The 22,206-nt window shown below is 36.4% G+C and overlaps 1 protein-coding gene across 1 annotated transcript; it reads right to left on the bottom strand.

Annotated features, from left to right (window-relative positions):
* Positions 1 to 1,943: 1,943 nt before the first annotated feature.
* cd36 (CD36 molecule (thrombospondin receptor)) lies at positions 1,944 to 14,072 on the bottom strand. Its single transcript, XM_038281282.1, has 12 exons — positions 13,725 to 14,072; positions 13,210 to 13,370; positions 12,940 to 13,084; positions 10,298 to 10,453; positions 7,712 to 7,803; positions 7,274 to 7,323; positions 7,112 to 7,181; positions 6,805 to 6,992; positions 6,596 to 6,714; positions 6,419 to 6,492; positions 4,438 to 4,492; positions 1,944 to 2,509 (listed from the first exon to the last, which is right to left on the bottom strand). Exons 1-12 carry the CDS (start codon positions 13,845 to 13,847, stop codon positions 2,333 to 2,335), a joined length of 1,410 nt encoding a protein of 469 aa, XP_038137210.1. The 5' UTR covers positions 13,848 to 14,072; the 3' UTR covers positions 1,944 to 2,332.
* Positions 14,073 to 22,206: the final 8,134 nt, after the last annotated feature.

Raw genomic sequence — 22,206 nt, forward strand, 5'->3', positions numbered from 1 at the left:
CTTTCCGTACTTGAGTAAAAGTACAGATACTTGTGTTAAAAAATACTCTGGTAAAAGTAAAAGTACTGCTTAAACTTCTTTACTCAAGTAAAAGTAACAAAGTACAGGCTTGTAAATTTACTTAAAGTATAAAAGTAAAAGTAGAAACCACTTTTTTCATGCCGTTGCCTACATTTTAAATGGATGTCTGCCAATAGGACTAGATATCCGTTGTGTTCCTTTTCAATCATCTTGTCGTCCATACTACTATGCTAACGCCACCGCCACCAAGCTGCAATGATTTGCCGCAAATGAATACCGCCGAATCTGTCGATTCATCTTGTAGTGGTGCGTCAAATGCAACGTAGATTCCCATCCAATTAGATTGAATTTGGTATTGATGACGTGAAAAATAATAACGGTAACTCCATTGAAATGATTCAAAACTAAAGTAACGAGCTAATTTTTTAAAATGTAAGGAGTAGAAAGTACAGATATTTGCGTAAAAATGTAAGGAGTAGAAGTAAAAAGTCGCCATAAAAATAAGTAGTAAAGTAAAAATATCAGAAAAATCTACTTGAGTACAGTAACGAAGTATTTGTACTCTGTTACTTCCCATCTCTGGATTTTACCCATGACTTTCTGCTGTGAATAAGCATAAAGGATCCATTAGACATTTACAAGCTCCATTCATTCTTAAATAAAAAAAAAAACATGTACTCAAGAAAAAAATAAGAAATAAATCACGTATTCCGCTATCTAAGAATTAATTTAAAAAACGGTCGTGCTTTTAGAATTCCAAACCTAGTGCTGTGAACTAGCAGTTTTTTGGCGATACCATACAATCACAATATTGCTGTACGATTTATCCCGATATATCATGATACAGTAACAAAGAGGACATATTTTTATAAAAATATAGCTCTTTAAAACTTAACGAGATGTTGTTCCTCAGCTGCAGGTGGCTCAGAACAGCTCAAAAATAGGCGCTTGAGTGATGCACCACCATCTAGCTGCTAGGCTTTTAAGTGTATATATAAAATTAATAAAATGAAACAGATGTTTGGTTATAAAAATTGTGATTTCCTATTTATTCCGTATTTTCAATCAATATCATCCAATGCCTTTTCATGATATTGGTATTTTAAATAGTTACGCATCTCCTCTAAAGAAAAATATTCCAATATTTTACAAATAGTTTCTTTTTTACCTCTCTATCTAAATCAGTAAATGTTTAGTGGAACTATTACAGAAAATAAACTTTTACTAGTGTATCATATGAGGAATAATCATAACATGTTGTTTTCTGTGGTGAACTAAAGACCCCTTAACCCCTTGAACCCTACGGACCCACCGGCGGGTCCAGCTGCTACATGACCTTGTAGTTTTACCAAACCCCCAGTTTTGATGTAAAAAACATATTTGGCACAGTTTGGTGACATTTATGGATAAATGTGCCAAAATGGCCTCTCCGCCTAAGAAATTTCTCACTAATACCATTCTAAAATAAATATGATTCATCTGATTGAGTCCACATTTTGTATATTTTTACACAACATTTAGATTTGAAAGTCTGTACTACCTATTTGTGCTATAAATAATATTTTGGTAGTGTTTTGCAATGTTTATTTCAAAGAAAATTTTGGTGAGGTTCAAAAATTGCAAAATATTTTGTATTTTGTCCCTAATATTTCAGGCAGGGTCAAAGCTACAATGGTGCTGACACCAGAAAACCATTCTATGACATCTTACCTTTACAGACGTACCAAAAGTTTCTTCTTAAATCTAATAGCTGTGAGGCTATAAGTTATTTACTTTTGTGTGTTTTTGTCAGGCAGAAATTTATTTATATCCCCTTAGGGTGTAAGAGGTTAAAAGCAGGAAAAGCGGCTCCACTGGCCAAAGATTTGGCTTTTTTTCCCTCTTATCATACTCATCACATTGTTAAATGAACCACAAAGTGATTAAAACATTTTTGTAGCTTTTATTCATTTTCATCACACTAGTTTAGCAAAGTTTATGAACATTTGCGCTTCTACATTCCTTTCATAGGGTGTCAAATAAACCCCCTTCTCTCCTTTGAGGCAAAGTTCAGATGAGTTTATATTCGCTGTCCCTCAAGAAATCCCTGATTGAGTTCATGTTACAGTGTTTAAAATCAAAACAATGACTGGCAAAGAAAATCAGCTCTACTGAGCGGTTAAAAAAAATCACAGTATTCCTCTCTTTTGGAATAAAAGGAGAGCTGACAAATAAGACGTGATTGCAAATATTTGCAAGTCTATATAAAAAAACTGATGATGTTGCCTGGAATGTGCTCTGACCCACGACAAACAGCTGAGTCAGTTGTTTACTATGCAACCTTGCTTTGGTTATGGCTCTTCCGCACTATCAGGTAAGCAATAATACACATGAGAAAGATTGCAGCCCCAACACCTATGAGCGAATACTCTGCTGTCTCCAACATCTGGATACGAGATAGGAGCTCTTTCTTAAACATGTCTGCTGTTTCATCATCCAACGTCGCCGTCTGGTAAAAAAGGGGAGGAAAAATAAGACAGACATTACTAATTTACGCCTTCAAATTTTACAGTATGTTGGGAAATTTTTGTCGTTGGGTTCTTAAAGATATTTAGCCGGTTTTCAGTGTGGATGTCTTAAAACTGTGGTGCATAAGCCACATTTTTTTATCTAGTTTTCAAAAACTGATTTTCCTTCTACCTTATTCATACACAACTAATGGTCCACCATATACACTACAATTCAAAAGTTTGGGGTCACCCAAACAATTTTGTGTTTTCCTGCAAGTCACACTTATTCACCACCATACGTTGTGAAATGAATAGAAAATAGAGTCAAGACATTGACAAGGTTAGAAATAATGATTTGCATTTGAAATAAGATTTTTTTTTACATAAAACTTTGCTTTCGTCAAAGAATCCTCCATTTGCAGCAATTCCAGCATTGCAGACCTTTGGCATTCTAGCAGTTCATTTGTTGAGGTAATCTGGAGAAATTGCACCCCACAGTTTCCAGAAGCAGCTCCCACAAGTTGGATTGGTTGGATGGGCACTTCTTGCGTACCATACGGTCAAGCTGCTCCCACAACAGCTCACTGGGGTTCAGATCTGGTGACTGCGCTGGCCACTCCATTAGCGATAGAATACCAGCTGCCTGCTTCTACTCTAAATAGTTCTTGCACAATTTGGAGGTGTGTTTAGGGTCATTGTCCTGTTGTAGGATGAAATTTGCTCCAATCAAGCGCTGTCCACTGGGTATGGCATGGCGTTGCTAAATGGAGTGATAGCCTTCCTTATTCAGAATCCCTTTTACCCGGTACAAATCTCCCACCTTATCAGCACCACAACAACCCCAGACCATCACATTACCTCCACCATGCTTAACAGATGGCGTCAGGCATTCTTCCAGCATCGTTTCATTTGTTCTGCGTCTCACAAACGTTCTTCTTTGTGATCCAAACACCTCAAACTTCAATTCATCCGTCCACAACACTTTTTTCCAGTCTTTCTCTGTCCAATGTCTGTATTCTTTTGCCCATCTTAATCTTTTTCTTTTGTTGGCTAGTCTCAGATATGGCTTTTTCTTTGCCGCAGCCGCCTCTTCACTGTAGATGTTGACACTGGTGTTTTGCAGGTACTATTTAATGAAGATGCCAGTTGGGGACCTGTGAGGCGTCTGTTTCTCAAACTAGAGACTCTAATGTACTTATCTTCTTGCTCAGTTGTGCAACGCGGCCTCCCACTTCTTTTTCTACTCTGGTTTGAGCCTGTTTGTGCTGTCCTCTGAAGGGAGTAGTACACACCGTTGTAGGAAATCTTCAATTTCTTAGCAATTTCTCGCATGGAATAGCCTCCATTTCTAAGAACAGGAATAGACTTTCGAGTTTCAGATGAAAGTTCTCTTTTTCTGGCCATTTTGAGCGTTTAATTGACCCCACAAATGTGATGCTCCAGAAACTCAATCTGCTCAAGGAAGGTCAGTTTAGTAGCTTCTGTAACGAGCTAAACTGTTTTCAGATGTGTGAACATGATTGCACAAGCGTTTTCTAATCATCAATTAGCCTTCTGAGCCAATGAGCAAACACATTGTACCATTAGAACACTGGAGTGATAGTTGCTGGAAATGGGCCTCTATACACCTATGTAGATATTGCACCAAAAACCAGACATTTGCAGCTAGAATAGTCCTTTACCACATTAGCAATGTATATAGTGTATTTCTTTATAGTTCAGACTAGTTTAAATTTATCTTCATTGAAAAGTACAGCGCTTTTTCTTCAACAATAAGGACATTTCAATGTGACCCATAACTTTTGAACGGTAGCGTACTATCCTATCAAAATCTTTTGACGTTTTTAGGTTGTATTGTGAGAAAATATGAAAAAGTTGAAGAGTTGGAGATTTATGCTATGCATATAAGTTTCCTTTTTTCTCTTACCTCATTCAGCCAAACCAGAGGCAATATGGTAAAGTCCTTCACGTTCTTGAGTACCCTGCAAGTAAAAAGTTTATCAGTTCATATCCTGTGTAAAATATTGTGTAAAAAAATCTACATTTTTAAGTGCATGGGTATTGATTAAGGTATGAATTATTAATTCAGGTCTTTATTAGACTGAAACCTGCTGCAGTTACTCTTATATTCTAAAGTGTAAGACCTCTGAGCCTGCTTAAAGCAACGGTGTGTAACGGGAACATTGGTCCCTGCCTGACAACCCCTATGAAAATTGTCTTGTTGTGCCACTCTGCTTTTGACAAGTTAGTCCTTTCAAGTCTGATGCAGGGTTTTAAACCAGAAAAAGACAATACTGATTCCCCCTAGGTCTGAGCCCAGTCTTTGTATCAAGGTTAGATTTTCAATTACTTTGTTTTACACAAGTGATCATCGGAGGATTAGCCAATATACTGGCATTGCTAAGGTCCAATTTGGCAACCCAAATTGCTAACATTTTCTTTTACAGTGATATGGTATCTGAAATTAGCTTCCTCTCTTGAATGCCAAGTAATACCATTAGAGATAAGGAGAGGAATAGAGGAGCCGGTATAAAATGAGCTGTGCTCATGGAGACTTCTGCTAAGAACAGCTCCTTACCTTAGAGCCCCTGTTTGGAGTTTTTAAGAAGAAGAAATGTTCAATGAAAATGAAAAATATTCCCTCTATGCCATGAAGAACCTTGGGATGTCCCTGAAATATTTAATGAGTGTTCTTTAAGAGAGTGTTGTCTGGGATCTGCATAAGTGGAAGACGACTAAAAGAAGGAAAGATTGATTATAAAGCAATAGTTCATAGCTAAAGACTCTGAGCCTCACATTTCACAGTCATTTTAAATTTTTGGACTTAATTTCTTTCTTTTGTAAATACACTTGAAAAAGGGATCACTCAAATAATTGGATCTGAATGATTTAAATATTCTCATTGAACATTTTTTTCTGAACAACATTGAATTTGGTGAGAACAAAATCAAAAATCATCAATGGAAATCATATTTATTGACCAATGGAGGCCCGGATTTGGAGCCACACGTGAAATCGAAGTGGAAAACGCTACAGGCTGATCCAACCTCGATGTAATGTCCTGTAATGGGTCAAATTGAGGCTCAGTGTTGTATGTGGCCTCCATGTGCCTGTTTGACCTCCCTAAAACACCTGGACTAAAGCATTTGGCAACTTTTAGACAGTCTGATGCAGCCTGACGTTGGTGGATGGATTGAGAAATCGGGCCCTCATACCATCCTCATGGAGTCAGTTTATTCCCTTTAAGCAGACACATGCACATTTTTGGCCTTCTATAAGTATTTTTGCAGGGCTGTGGCAGTGCTCCTCCTGTTCCTCCTTGCACAAACATGGAGGTAGCGGTCTTGCTGCTGGGCTGTTGCCCTGCTACGGCCTTGTCTATTCCATTTATACAGCAGCATGTGAAATTGATTGCCAATCTTTCTTGCTTCCTGAGTGGACAGTTTGATTTCAAAAAAGTTTGATGTAACTGAAGTTATATTGTGTGTTGTTTACATGTTCCCTTTGTTTTTTAGAGTAGTGTATAAAAGCTTTTTCCAGTTCGTCACTCTCTGAACGATAATAAACATTATAAATTTAATGACTTATTCATGTTACGTAAGAGATGGGGGGGAGGGGGTAACATTACATTTATGTTCAGCATGATCCAAAGAAAATGACTGGAAATGGTGAAACTTTTGGAATGGTGGGACCTGAAATGATACCTGCAGTAAGATACTTTTGATGCAAATACGGCATCACACAACATTTTTCTTTTTTATGGTGATGACCTTGCGTGAAAGCTGATAAGGTTGGCACACAAACTTATTTGATATCTTTATTTGGACTTTGCAGCTTCGCAACAAATTAAGGGATTACACTTCCCTTACACGACTAAACTAAAAAAGAAAAATGATAGCACAACTCACGTAATGACGTCTGATGGTCCGTACATCATGTTCACTTGAATTCTCTTGGCAAAATTTAGAGTAAACCCAGTGGTCTAATTTGAAAAAAGAAAAAAAAACTTTTACAAATCAGTCTTAAATGCAACCACTGAAATTCAAAGGCAAGATCAATAAATTCAATCAGTGACGTTCACTTACAGGTTCGACATCCAAGAAGGTTTTATGGTGCTCTTCATTGGGGTTCAAGCCCAACACATCCTTCACTAGTGATTCACTGCCATGCAGGAAGTGGGGCAGAGAGATATAAATAGGTTGCCCTGTTCAGAAATATAAAGTTAAGTCATAAATGGAAGAATGAAACGAAATGAGATGGCCTACCTTTTTTAGCATTTTTTAATGTAAATAACCTTGTTGACAGGTGCTGACATCTAGCACACCGGCAAGGGTGCAATTTTTGGTGACCTTCATGTTTGAGCAGAAACATTTGTTGTCTGGATTATCCACAGGGGAGGCCAAAGTAGATGGGAGAAGAGAGTATCTGTACACATCGATTCCTTTCAGATTTAGAGTCTGCTCATAGCTGGCCGACACAGATCTGGAATCAGGAAAAACACAGTTACAGTTTCCTTTTAAAGGTCTGTCCATTAGATTAGTGTGAGAGAAAAAGGTCCAAAGTTTAGCCTGAATGTTCATTTCCAGGAAAATTTTCATCACCTGCAGATGTCTGATGAGAAGAAAAAGAGGGGCTCCTCTTTGTCCACAAAGGGAGCGAAGGAAGAAGCATCTAAAGAATAACAGAAGAAAATTTGGCTTACAGATTCAAGAGAGTATGTAGTTGTTCTTTTTCTTTTTTAACATAAGACTTGGGTACCATACCTGTCCCATTAATCATGTCACAGTATGTGTCATTCCAAAAACCCAAGCTCCTATGGCACAAAGCAAATATATGAAGCATATATTTGAATTTTCAATATTTTATCTTTATATATATTTTCATCTTATTTTTGGGAAAAAGTGGACAATGTCTGCTGAAACATATGTGTGACATAAACTGGGTGTAGTATAAGCACTGGAAATTTCTATGAGGTTTTGTGTGTATATTAGGCATCTATTGATGGTATCACATTAGAATTTATGCAAAGTGTGTTTGTTTTATAGTTTTTACTTCACGCGTTTCTTAAATTCTGCATGCAAAATAACCAACACTGAATAGAATAGATGTGGCACATAAAGGATCAAACAGGTTATCAGATCATGATTGTTTAAATGATGAGATTTTACATTTTTATATATAAGTTACAGGAATAGACTGACCTGCTTTGTCTCCACATGTCGATCTGACCGACTTTAGTGATGTCATCTTTGCCAGTAAAGACATTGTAGTAGCCATCGTATGTTTTGTTGTACTAAGAAGAAAAAGTGATTAGATTTTTTTGTTGGAACTGAATAATACGGCCTGTAATTTCTAAGAACTGGAAAATTCCTTGCTCTATTTTTTTATTTCAAGAACTTGCCTTTACTTCTCAGCACTTTATCGTAACGTATTGGATTCTTTACTGAAACTGTCTCAAGACTTGCAGCTCTTTCTAAAACTCAATGGCGTAAATACTGGTAGTAGAGACTACAGATGCTTAGGGGCCCCCGACCTCTTAGGGGCCCCATCACTGACACCTGGTTGGCCCCCTTCACAGTTGTTGAGTAGCACATCGTATTGTAGACGTAATAGTGTGAAAAATTCCTCTTAAAACCACCAGATTTTAAGATTACTGACCGGTCCTTCTTTATACCCCACGACATGCCAGATTTCAACATGATGGTGAGCCGTTTACACCAATCGCAAAGCAGACAGTGGTACTTTTAAACAGTGATGGGCGTAACGGCGTTGAAAGTAACGGCGTTACTAACGCCGCTACCTTTTGTTAGTAACGAGTAATGAAAATGATTACTCTTACTGTAACTATGACGCAGTTACAATTGCCGACACCCCGTTACTGCACGTTACTCAGGTCGCACAATTAACCTTTTTTCATGATAGGACTCGTGCGCGCGTCATGAGAGAGGGGAGGATGGAGAGTGAGGAGGACTCCAGCGGCAAAACAGCGCTTTCCAGATGGAAATTCTGGTGTTACGTCGAGCTGCGTTTCCCCATCAGATACGGTTTCCCCTGCATCTCCGCACAGCGCGGAGGCACGATTCACCGCGCAAGCGACAGAAAACGCGCATGCTCTCTAAAGGTGCGCAACAGTCGCCCTGTGCTCGCGCCACAGGGGAACTACGGAGAGCTTGAAAGATCATTAGCCTATATGGAGAAAGGGAGAAAGATGGATGGATGGATGGATGGATGGATGGATGGATGGATGGATGGATGGATGGATGGATGGATGGATGGATGGATGGATGGATGGATGGATGGATGGATTGATGGTTGGAAGGATGATGGATGGATGGATGGATGGATGGATGGATGGATGGATGGATGGATGGATGGATGGATGATGGATGGATGGATGATGGATCGATGGATGGATGGATGGATGGATGGATGATGGATGGATGGATGATGGATGGATGGATTGATGGTTGGATGGATGGATGGATGGATGATGGATTGATGGTTGGATGGATGATGGATGGATGGATGGATGTATGATGGATTGATGGTTGGAAGGATGATGGATGGATGGATGGATGGATGGATGGATGGATGGATGGATGGATGGATGGATGGATGGATGGATGATGGATGGATGGATGGATGGATGATGGATTGATGGTTGGAAGGATGATGGATGGATGGATGGATGGATGGATGGATGATGGATGGATGGATGGATGGATGGATGGATGATGGATTGATGGTTGGAAGGATGATGGATGGATGGATGGATGGATGGATGGATGGATGGATGGATGGATGGATGATGGATTGATGGATGGATGGATGGATGGATGGTTGGATGGATGATGGATGGATGGATGGATGGATGGATGGATGGATGGATGGATGAATGGATGGATGGATGGATGGATGGATGGATGGAATAGATAGATAGATAGATATAGCTACATGTTGCAGTATCTATAACAACCCAAACACAGGATTTCAGAATTACACATCCCCACTTATTAATTTCATACAAAAAAGTAAAGCAATAGTTACTTTTACTAGTAACTAGTTACTTTTATTGTATAGTAACTCAGTTACTAACTCAAATACTTTTTGGGAGAAGTAACTAGTAACTATAACTAATTACTTTTTCAAACTAACGTGCCCAACACTGCTTTTAATTACTATGTTAATAACTGTGTACATTTCATTAGACAGTTGGTGAAAAATATCAAATTTCAAACTGGAATATAGATTTGAGTATTTTATTTTTTGCACTACTACTTGGAATTATGGGTAATCCAGAGTGTTGTACTTCATATGGGGCCCACGCAGATAATGTTGCTTACGGGACTATTGTTGTGTCGTTACGCCATTGCTAAAACTTACTAGTTTATTAACTCATCAGATTCTTTCTAAGTGATGATATGCAGCTTCATGAAAGCTTACAAAACAATTCTAAGAAATTATTAGTTACTTTCTCAGAACCTAGCAAGTTTTTAAAAAAATTTACAAAATACTTTCCGAAACTTTTTTCTTAAACTTTACTTGATCTGACCAGGTTCTCTTCTGAAAGTTGCAAGGTTAAATTCAAAAGATTTCCTTAAACTTACAGAATAAAATTTTAGGTATTCCAAGTAAGTTCTTGGAATACCTGATAAGTTATGGGAAAGCCATTTGGAACTTTCTAGAAAATACCAAACAGGTTTGGTAAACTAACAATCGAGTCTTTCTAGAAACTCTCTTTGGATCTTTTACCATTTTTTTTCCCTATTTTGGGAGACTTTACTCACATCTGGGAAGAAGCCCACAAATTCTTTCAGGATGGGATCGTTGTAGCCCCAAAGCAGCTCTTTCACTGTTCGGCGCTGGAACAGGGAGGAATTGGTGGAATTTATCATTCTCTCTATAAATACATGTAATCCTGGTGGTACCACAGAATAAGCTCCCTGAAAGACAAGCAAAAACAAGCAGTTTTAATAAAGTAAAGGAAATTAATCCAAAGAGGTAGTTGCCTTTTTGATACATTTGAAAAATAATCTTCTTATATGGATCTGATATCTCGACAATTAGAGCAGAGACGCCCACTTATTGTTTTCCTCTTATCAAAGTTTGAAGGAAATCTGCGCTCTGTCAATAAAAACAGAGACTGTGTTCAATTAGGAGATATGAGTCTGTTTTGTTTTTTTTTTACTTCAAAGCTGGACCAATGAACCGCTGTAATCACAATGCAGAATATCAAGCTTTAAAACTAGTTCTGGACGCCATTAAAACACATTTTAATGCAGTTTTTTGCTTTGGACCAAACCAAAGGGAGCAGTGAGGAGGAAAATTAGCCAAACGGGGACCAGCCAGAAAGCTTTTCTTGCAGCGAGCTTTATTGTTGGCAAAAGATGAGGTGGAATAAAAAGCTACAAAGTCCATCCTGTGAGATGCAGTAGATAAATAGGTCAAAGAGCAGCTGGATAACAAGTTTAAATACGCTCTTAGATTCATATTTTTGTCCAGCCTCTCTCTGCTCTGCGGAAGGTGTGTTCACTAGAGACAGCTGGCAAAGATAAAGGAGTAAAATCGATCCTTTCACTGTTGTAAACACCTTCTGTCATTGTTTTGTTTTAGCGCTTCGGCAACTGATCCTCAACTTTTTAAATTCCCCTCAAGACTTATATGATTTCAATTCAAATCTAACATTTGTACACTGCAAAAACGACCCGGAAACGATTAAAAATGTCTTAAAAGTAGTGTATTTAGCATAATTCAAGCAAGTAAATAATAAGATTTGCCAATGGAATTAGTATTTTTACTCTTAAAATAAGATAATTAGATAATATCCACTTGGAATAAGACAACGCAATTGTTTTTTCTTATTTTAGATGTAAATTGCCTTATTCCATTGGCAAACTGTATCACTTAACTGCTTAATTCAAGAAAGAAATGCAGTTTTTTAAAGAAAAATAAACTTACTTAGATTTCATTTTTTTTCAGTGTATAAAAAAAGTCACCCAACTAACAAAGTTTGTTTTAAAACGTGTTATTCACTGGAAAAAATCCAAATCTAAAGAATTCATTTTTTCTTTAAATAAATGCATTTGTTCTTGGATTGAGGAGTTAAAGTGACATTTTGCCAATGGAACAAGACAATTTACATTTAAAATAGGAACACACAACTGCATTGTCTTATTTCAAGTGCATTTTATCTAATTATCTTATTTTAAGAGTAAAAATACTCATTCCATTGGCAAACTACGTAATTTACTTACTCAAATTAAGGGTAAATACACTTAATTTAAGAAGATTCTACTTATTTCTAGATCGTTTTTCCAGTGTTCTGCAAGCTGCACTTATTTGAGATCAGTGGAAAGCTTATATATCTGTCAGGCTTGTTAATTAAAGTTTATAGCCCCAGCCTCATACATGTATTATAACTCTAAGCAGCAAAAAACAAAAAAAATGAACACTGTACTGTAAAAAAAATCAATTATTACTAAGACTTAAAGCCATAAAGTTATATTTGCACATGTAACAAATGCACTTATAATCCACAATAATTACTCAGTAAGCATGTGACTTTATTGTATTGCAAATATTCCAGTCTACTCCTATACCTCTAAAATGGGTGGAGGGATTTTCAACTGTTTTTCTTTTAGCAAAGTCTCTGAACCAACCAGGTTTCCCACAGGATTTAAGTCTGTTGACTGAGTTGTCCAAGAAAAAAAGCTTTTTTATGTCCATGAAGCCATTTCTGTGTTGACTTGGTAATGATTTTTGGATTATAGTCCCGTTTTAAAGAGCAACAAATTCCATGTACTTTATTGTGGTTTTAGGGAGACAATCAGACCCTCCTCATGATACACCCTCCTCCGTGCTTAGCTACTGACTAGGAGCTTCAGTGTTTTATTTTTTACATTTATTTCACAAATGACTCACCTACAGTGTGCATGGTAACGAGCTAAAATTGGATCCACATTTTTCTCATTTTCATTTGCCTTAAAACATTTTCCTTGTTATTTCTGACTGCTGTTTTGGGTTTTCTTTTTTTAACCCGACCATTTTCCTTAATCAAACTCGACTGGGGTTTTTTTTTTTAAAGCATGCATCCTATTTATCTTCTTTTCTATAAACTAGACAGACTCAAGCATCACAATATTTATAAAAATGACACGTTTCATTTGATTCATTTGTGTGTGGTATTTTTTTTTCTCTATCTTGGATGTTTCCAACATTTTAGAGATAAACCAAGAAGAAATTTTTTTTTTTAATCCTCTGTAAATACTCCATCAGATGTCAGAAATGACAAACAAAAGCAGCTTGCTGCAACTAAGCAGAGATTATTTTCGTGTTTCTTCTGACAGACTTTGAAATCAAAGTCTCATTGCATATTAGCGGCAGAGCTGCATGAAATTAGAAATAAAAACACGTCGGCTGTGATACATACAGCCACTGCCAGGTTCAGAGAGGTGATGTTGTCTTCTTCTGTTCCCACTGACATGGAGGGCTCAAAGATGGCACCGTTGGGGAGCAGGAAGGAGACGGTGTCATTCTCGTGGAACGTGACGTTGTCTTTTGCAAGATATCTTGTCCTAAAAGAAGGAAATGACAAGATGCTTCAAGAAACTGATTAAAAAGTAAAGGGAACAATGTTTTTCTTCCGTTAGTTTTAGATCAAATCAGTTTCAAAGATAGAGAGACGATAAATAAAGCTCACATGTAGGTGTAAGGTCCTCTCTCTATCACCACTGGAGCTGCACCGTAATCCAAAACCTCCTGTGGATTCATCACCTCGAAGAGCCAGAACTGCCGATACACCTTTACCCCTGCAGCCGCCCAGTTCTCGTAAGCTGTCGTCCCTGGCTCAATGACGGCTTCCTACACCCCGCAGACACACAGACAAGCTATTTTTAACGGGACTCAAGGCTGCCAGCAGGCCAGCATCTCTGACACATTAAAGAAGGTGGATGCTCTCTTTTAAAGGAAATCGGAGAGCTCTCATATAAAGAAATTTCCCGTGAAAGACTCACAGATGGGGGATCTTTTGACGGATCAAATGAGTCATACTTATCGCTCATTTTTTGCAGTTTCAAGCAGCTTTTAACAAAAGCATACGCCTCGTCTCTCTGTTTTCTCCTGATTCACCTTGATCTCCACGCTCACACTCAGTCACACACTGAGACGCCCTGTCACTCCCTACCCTCTAAGTCAGGGTGAAACTGAACTCCATACCTGCTTCACAGTTCCCTTGATGATGTTGTCGCCCACAGGAATGAGGATGCCTCCAAGGATGGCCACCAAAACCCCAACCAGAGCTCCAGCTATCAACCCGCACCTTCTGTTACAGCAGCCCATGGCGGTGTTTGTCTCCCTCCTTCCTCTGAGTGTGCCTGTCTCTTGGCTGCCTGTTCTCCCGTCTCTGTATCTGCGGCGTGTGCTGCAGCTCGACTGCGTTTGTGTTGCCGGCAGCAGGAAAAAAGCAGCACAGGCAGGGCTATGCCATCAGAGGGACCGACAGAACAGCTGAGGCCAGGTAAAGGTGCACACACCCGCTGGCTGAGGCCCAGGAAAGCTGGTCATTTACATTATCTAATGGAGAGGTGGGTTCAAGGGTCACTCCGGGTATTAGTTAGGACTCTCAGACGAGACGATAAAAGCGACATCAGGGTTTGTAGAAAGATTCAGAAAGGAAGTTTGGTTTGTTGCTTTATTTATAACCAAATATTAGATTAACCCTTTATAGGGCATTCACTTTAAACATCTACATTTCAAGCAAAGATTACACTGCAAAAAACTGAAATCTAAGTAAGTCAGGTTTTCTTAAAATAAGTGCATTTTTTCTTGAACTGAGAAGGTAAGTAAGATACTTTGCAAATGGAATAAGAAAATGTCCATTTAAAATAAGCATATTTCAAGAGCATAATATCAAATAATTAGATTTTAAGGATAAAAATGCTCCTTCAGCTGGGAGATTTTCTTATTTACCAACTCAAATTAAGGGTAAATACATTTATTTTAAGACATTTTCACAAATTTAAACATCATTTTTGTAGTGCACTGCAAAAACGATCTGAAATTTAGTAAAAAATTTATTAAATCAAGTATATTTACCCTTAATTTGAGCAGGAAAATAAGATTTGTTTGCCAATGGAATGAGTATTTTTACACTTAAAATAAGATAATTAGAAAATATGCACTTAAAATAAGACAAAGCAATAGTTTTTTCTTATTTCAAATATAAATTGTCTTGTTCCATTAGCAAAGTGTCGCACTTACCCCCTCAATTCAAGAAAAAATGCACTTATTTTAAGAAAAAATGACTTATTTAGATTTACATTTTTTGCAGTGCACTGCAAAAACAATATGAAATCAAGTAAAAATTTCTTAAATCAAGTGTATTTACCCTTAATTTGAGCAGGTAAATAAGATAGTTTGCCAATGGAATGAGTATTTTTACACTTAAAATAAGTTAATTAGATAACATGCACTTGAAATAAGACAATGCAACTGATTTTTATTATTTCAAATGTAAATTGTCTTGCTCCATTGGCAAAGTGTCTCATTTATCTCCTCAATTCAGGATAAAATGCACTTATTTTAAGAAAAAATGACTTATTTAGATTTACATTTTTTGCAGTGTGTGTTTTTGGAATCCAGGACAAGAACTTATTACCTTTATAACGTTCAAAAATATGTATATTTTGATGGCATAAATGAATGTCAATGTAATTACAAGAAACGCCAACATGTCCGTTTATATTAAGAAAAATAACAAAGGTGCTTCTGTAAGAAATTCATGAAAAACACTCTGAGAGTAAAAGAAATGGCACTCCATTTGTAAGGGGTATGCAAGTGATCAAAAATGGTAACTTGCCCTATAAAGGGTTAATGAGTTTTTATTTTTATCCAATCGGAAGTAGTAATGCACCCAAGCTTGAAAAATGGGACCCATGTCGCCAATAGAAGTATCCATCTGTTTTATCAGCCTAGATGTGTTTAATGTGAAGTGAATGCTGCGAACCGACGACCCATTTGGATTATTACAGATTTTGCAATATTTCTAAAAGGCAAAAGTTTGCATTTTTATTCGAATTAATATCCAGATTAATTTAATCCCTCTTAAAGAATCATTTTATTCCATAATAAAGGCTTTCCAATAGACATTGTCCCCTATCCCCTCCTGTCTGCCTAAACTGACAGGACTAATTAGAGAAGCAGCCATAGAGACTCTGGAGGAGCTGCAGATATCAACAGCTCTGGTAGGAGAGCCTTGTTTTGTTATGTTTTTTGTTTTGTTTTTATTCCTCCTATCTGCTGACCTTTGTCCTCTTGTCTCCTGCCTTATTTTACAACACAAGACCTTTAAATATGATCACAATCAAGTGATTAGCAAAGCGTTTCTCATTGTAATAAGTTGCCTCCCCATCCTTATCGAGAATCGGTCTACTGATAAATGATGATTGCACATGAGTTTTGGGGGCCTGATAAGAAGTAATGACAGTGCTCGTTTGTTTGCACCAAATTGGCCAATAAAGTTTAAATGGATTTTCATGTAATTCTACTTTAACTTGATTCAGCTGTTTTTTTCTTGCCTTCTATTAAACGATGACTTGTTGTGCATTATTGCTGTCTTCTGCTTCTGTTAAAATGCAATACCTGGTTGACTATTTAAAAGTTAATGGATATTTTTTTCAGCTCTTTTTTTAGCCAACCTATCATTTTATTTACCTAATTAAACAAAACACTTGATTCTCTTCTTCCTGTCATGCATCTGCATGATGGAGGACTTGTTTTAGAGAGAATTTAAAATACATTATATTTATCTGGGAATTAGAGGCGAGAAATGGATAAAAAATTGATAAATTGAATCTTGTAAATCCCTTGCTGACAGAGATGCATTGACCAACTCATCACCTGATGTTTATTTTTTACTTTAAGATCAGAAATTCTCTAATAATGTTCTTTACGTTCCCGAATGTTCTCCCTAAAAAGCCCATATCATCACAGATCCTCCTCCGTACCAAACAGCAGGCTTGATATTCTTTTAGAAATAGTCCCTTTTTTAGTCTACAACAAACCTAATTAGATTGTTTTTGTCACATTGGTGATGGAATGTTTTTTAAATGGATATACACTCACCGGCCACTTTATTAGGTACACCTGTCCAACTGCTCGTTAACACGTAATTTCTAAGCAGCCAATCACATGGCGGCAACTCAGTGAATTTAGGCATATAGACATGGTCAAGACAATCTCCTGCAGTTCAAAGCGAGCATCAGTATGGGGAAGAAAGGTGATTTGAGTGACTTTGAACGTGGCAGATTGGAAAAACGTTGCCTGGTCTGATGAGTCTCGATTTCTGCTGCGACATTCGGATGGTAGGGTCAGAATTTGGCGTCTACAACATGAAAGCATGGATCCATCCTGCCTTGTATCAGCGGTTCAGGCTGGTGGTGGTGGTGTCATGGTGTGGGGAATATTTTCTTGGCACTCTTTGGGCCCCTTGGTACCAATTGAGCATCGTTGCAACGCTACAGCCTACCTGAGTATTGTTGCTGACCATGTCCATCCCTTTATGACCACAATGTACCCAACTTCTGATGGCTACTTTCAGCAGGATAATGCGCCATGTCATAAAGCTGGAATCATCTCAGACTGGTTTCTTGAACATGACAATGAGTTCACTGTACTCAAATGGCCTCCACAGTCACCAGATCTCAATCCAATAGAGCATATTTGGGATGTGGTGGAACGGGAGATTCGCATCATGGATGTGCAGCCGACAAATCTGCGGCAACTGTGTGATGCCATCATGTCAATATGGACCAAACTCCCTGAGGAATGCTTCCAGCACCTTGTTGAATCTATGCCACCAAGAATTGAGGCAGTTCTGAAGGCAAAAGGGGGTCCAACCCGTTACTAGCATGGGGTACCTAATAAAGTGGCCGGTGAGTGTAGATGAAGTCTTTACAGCTTAGATTGATGTCCCACTTTGCTGCAGTTCTCTAACTGTAAGCTTTCAAGATTTTCTTCCACCTTTATTGATATCTGGGGTTAACTGGGGATAAACTTATGTCTTTATCCAGGCTTGGCACGGTTCCCCTTTTATATTAATGCGGTATTAATCATTGTAAACTCTAACTCTTGTCTGGATATAGGACGACATCATCAGGGGTGACTAACTGCGATTAAATCTCTCCAGTTGCCTCTTCACATCACTGTTAGCGCAGTTCTAGAAATAAATGTGCAGTTGTTTTACCTCCTGTTCATAAATAACCAGAAAGTCAACCCTGAAAAGCAACATATTGATTACAGAAGTCATTTTTCATAGATTTATAACAATTGTTAGGTTTTCTAATAATTTTGGCACCCAGTTTTGATTTTCTTTATGAACATATTTGCTTTTAAATTTTACCCACTCAATAAATTTACCCAGAGGTGGTTTGTAACTATTTACATTCAATCAGTTACATTTATTTCAGTTTTTGAAAAAAAAAATACTTCTTTGACTAGTTTTACTTGTGTTTTCTTGTGTAAAAAAAATATAATAAACAATCACTACTCTTAAACTGAGTAAAGTTTCAGCCTACTCTATTCATTGTGAGTAACTTTAGGAAAACAAGGATGTTTTTACAAAAATGTGCACCAGAGACACAAACCGGCAATTTTTGTTATAGTAAAAGGTATTTTTTTATTGATTTAATGTTATTTTCTATCTGCTTATCCGAATGCGTCATTTAAAAGAGAAAATACAACATGCTGTAAGCTTTATCATGTGGCAGTAACTTACTCTATTGTAACCTATGGACATTATATGCAATATGTCTTAAATCCATGTTTTATGACAAAAAAAAAAAACAAAACAAAGAATATATTTTGAAAAGTGTTTCTTCCACTTGATTTTTTATAGCATAATTGATATATGTTGAATGTTTATTTTCCTTTTATTTTTATCTTTGAAGCACCAGAATTTGCGAGTAACTTCATACGTTGTGTAACCTGACATATTTATTTTTTAATTATCAAACCAGATGCTATTATATGAATAGTAAATAAGCCTTTTTACCAAGTACTGTTCTACTCTTACTTGAATATTTTTTGGATGGCTAAATTTCTACCGTTAGCACTTTTATTTGAGTAAAAATACAGTGAAATAATAAAACTCTTACTTGAGCACAATTTTAAGAATGTGAATTTACCCACATTATAGGTTGTTTTTTTAATTAGTAATAAGTAATTTAATGCAGCTCTGCCATTGGAGCCATTGGAGCAGACTTCCCTTTAACAGCAGGTTTCTCCCTTTAAAATGGCTCCAAGATCACTGAACCACCACTAGAGGGCAGCACCGCCCACTACCCCCATACTTGAAATCTAATTAAATACCACTTGAACAAACTCTGTTGTTTACCCTGAAAACTAAACCTCTGCTGAACTGAAGGTTTTCTGGTCAAACTGACAAAGAGGATTTTTCTCTCTCTTGGTTTCAGTTTGTTCTCTTGTTCAGTTTATTTTATGGCCCCTTTCCTCAGTTCTATGGCTTCCAACTGTCACAAGTTGGCCCCTGAAAAGCGTGTTTATTTTCTAATAAACAAAACTTTTATTATTGTCATGATAAAAATTCAAATGCACAACTGATGTTAGACTTATCTATCATTCAACTGCAAGTTAATCATCCATCGATATTATCTGCATTATCTGCAACCTTTAGAGCCATTAACTTTGTGGTCTCTACTTCTCTCTCTTTCCCCACATTGTTCAAAACTATGCTCTCATTTTCTTGTCTTTCTTATTTAAGTAAAGTAATTCTGGCATCTTGCTGTCCTCTTATCTGCCAGCCAATCTCTGCAGATTGTCGGTTCTGCTAAACCTGGTTTGGCAGGAAGGTTCTTCCTATTCAGCAGTAATTTCTCCTCCCTGTTACTACATGTTTTTGTTGGCAGGAGAGGTTGCTGTCAGCTAAGTTGCTCAGTTAAATTGAGCAAAAGCTCATTCATGTGTAAATAAAAGTACCTTTATTTAGGCCATGTGCAGTTCTTTTCAATCTTACTCTATGTTTGCACTGTTTTTTAAAACTAATTGGATTAAATGGACATTGACTTTTGATAGAATTAGATACTATAGGATGAAATGTCAGCCATCTCAGAGCGCTTCTAATATTAAACAAAAACAGGAAATATATGTTAAAGACCTAGATTAAATTCTATTTTAATGTCTTAGTAGAAAATGAATTTCTGTTAACCCTTTAAAGCCTGATCCAAGAATAAAACAAAACAGAAAATTAATTTTTTTTGGTTTGAATTCCTTATTTGCCCTTTTAACAAAATGTGTAAAAGGAAAAAACAGAAATACATTTTTGATATTAATAATTCATTACTATGCGATAAGTCAAAAAAAAATTCTTGTGTAGTCTTCCACTTTTACCATTAAATTATGCAAAAGGTGTCAGACGCAAAACATTTCAGAAACCGTATGTATCAAATATGATACATTTGGCATTACAGGGTTAAACTCCCTCATCCACCGTAACATCTACTGTAACTTATGCCAGCTGATCAGTTTGGTCTCCCTTCTTTTTGTCCTCAACCCATTTTAAAACATCTTTGCATTTCGTGAAATTCTGTACAGAACAAAATAAATGTTTTTGTTGGAAGGTTTTTGTATCATCATTGAATATTTAATAGTAAAAAGAAATCCCTGGACTATATTATTATATTCTCTTTGCAAAAACCTGTGAATAGGATTGTCTTTACTTCTCAAGTACAAACTAAAGATCCTCTGACGTCAAAATGGTTAAAATATTTCAATATTTTCTACAGTTTTTTTCATGCAAGATGTGTTTTTTTTCTCATGATTGGATGAACTTCATTTTTCTTTACACTTGTTCAGAATGGGAAATTCTTAAATTAACTTCCAAACTATTCCATTCCGCAGGAAACCTGTAAATAAATTCAATTTAACCAGAGTGTGAGACTGTTTTCTACGGAATAGGATTAGGGCCACTGAAAAAAAAAAAAATGTTAACTGATTTTTTTTTATTTTATTTCAGTATAGTATGGGAAAAAAGTCAGAATTCTGACTTTTTTCTCAGAATTCTGACTTTAATCTCAGAATTCTGACTTTTTTTCTCAAAATTCTGGCTTTTTTTATTGTCAGAATTCAGTCAGAATTCTGAGATTAAAGTCAGAATTCAAGATTAAAGTCAGAAGTTTTTACCATTAAATTATGCAAAAGGTGTCAGATGCAAAACATTTCAGAAACCGTATGTATCAAATACGATACATTTGGCATTACAGGGTTAAATTAAGCTAAAGAAAATCAAAACTGTGTTGAGCTTAACAGAAAGTAGCTGGATCAAAAATGTAGCTGATGTGAACAAAATAGAAATTAAATTATTGCAAAGCAATACAATTTCAGCTTACACGAGTTAAACAGAAAATTGGACTTGATCTGCTTTAAATAAACAATGAATTCATTTAGATTGAATTAAACTTTGAACTCAAGTAAGTTGAAGTAAATTTGATGATTGATTTGATTTTAAATCAAATGAACCAAAAATTGGACCAAATGATGCTTTGATGAGTCAAATTACCTCGATCCAATTCAATTAAATTAAACATTCACTTTTCACAGCTTCAAATAAGGTTCCTGTAAAAGAATTGTAAAGGTTCAGATGGCAAATTGATATCATTGTGTTTTAAAGATAACGTTTAGCATAATTACAGCAATAAATTAGATCATACTGCAATCTCTTAATTAAAATCAATCAGTGAATTTTTATTACCTCTTAAATTAAAAGATACTTTAGAATATATTAACCCATCTGCAAAACATGTTGAGAAAAAGTAGAATAATCCTTAAAATATCTCATTTTTACAAACTTTAAAAACAATCCCTTTTCATGTTAAGGATACTTGTTTTCCATAACTGTGAGCAATTTTAACAGTTTTATTTAAGATTTGCACATAGATAAAATGCATTTCTTTTTGTCTATTTTACTGAAGGAAATTTTTAAGTTCTATCATATAAAATGAAGCGACATCCACCAAATATATTATATTACTTTAAATGGCCGAGCGTTAAGAAGGTTTAAATGAGTTTCCAGCACTATTCTGACTTTTTTTTTACACTTCAAAACCAAAACTCTATTTTAACGCAAAGGACAACTAACATAACCAGATGCATGTCTTGTTAATTTATACTTCTGGACAAAAAAATGTAAAAAAAAAAAATTACTTAAACTTTAAGAGTTTTAAAGCTTCTTTTAAGAAGGAGATCTGAGAAGTGACTGAATATCTCCACAAGAGGGCAGCACCACCTTTGCTTTTTTTTTTTTTCATTGCATCATGGTGAGTGTTGCTGGTGGAGCTGAGATCTCAGTTTGCTCAAACACACAGCCTGTTAAACAGTGTGAATCTCACCTGAGTGACTCCCTTATTTGCCAGTGAAGCTTTGTCTTTGCCAGATTCAGTTTGTCTCCACACTGGAAAAAATCTAAATCTAGAGAAGTTATTTTTTCTTAAAATAAGTGCATTTGTTCTCGGATTGAGAAGGTAAAAGAAACATTTTGCCAATGGAACAAGACAAGAAAACACAAATGCATTGTCTTATTTCAAGTACATATTATATAATTATCTTATTATAAGAGTAAAAACACTCATTCCTTTGGCAAACTATCTCATTTACCTACTGAAATTAAGGGTAAATACATTAATTT

The sequence above is a fragment of the Cyprinodon tularosa genome, unplaced genomic scaffold (assembly GCF_016077235.1).
Source record: "Cyprinodon tularosa strain WSP-4 unplaced genomic scaffold, ASM1607723v1 ctg17, whole genome shotgun sequence".
Classification (NCBI taxonomy): Eukaryota; Metazoa; Chordata; class Actinopteri; order Cyprinodontiformes; family Cyprinodontidae; genus Cyprinodon; species Cyprinodon tularosa.

Excerpts from the sequence above, each read along its gene's own strand:
- cd36 (XM_038281282.1), bottom strand. The coding sequence starts at position 13,847 with ATGGGCTGCTGTAACAGAAGGTGCGGGTTGATAGCTGGAGCTCTGGTT. Across the intron at positions 10,454-12,939 it reads CTCTGAACCTGGCAGTGGCT|GGAGCTTATTCTGTGGTACC; the intron begins GTATGTATCACA and ends CTTGTCTTTCAG. Across the intron at positions 7,324-7,711 it reads GACATGTGGAGACAAAGCAG|GAGCTTGGGTTTTTGGAATG; the intron begins GTCAGTCTATTC and ends TTTGTGCCATAG.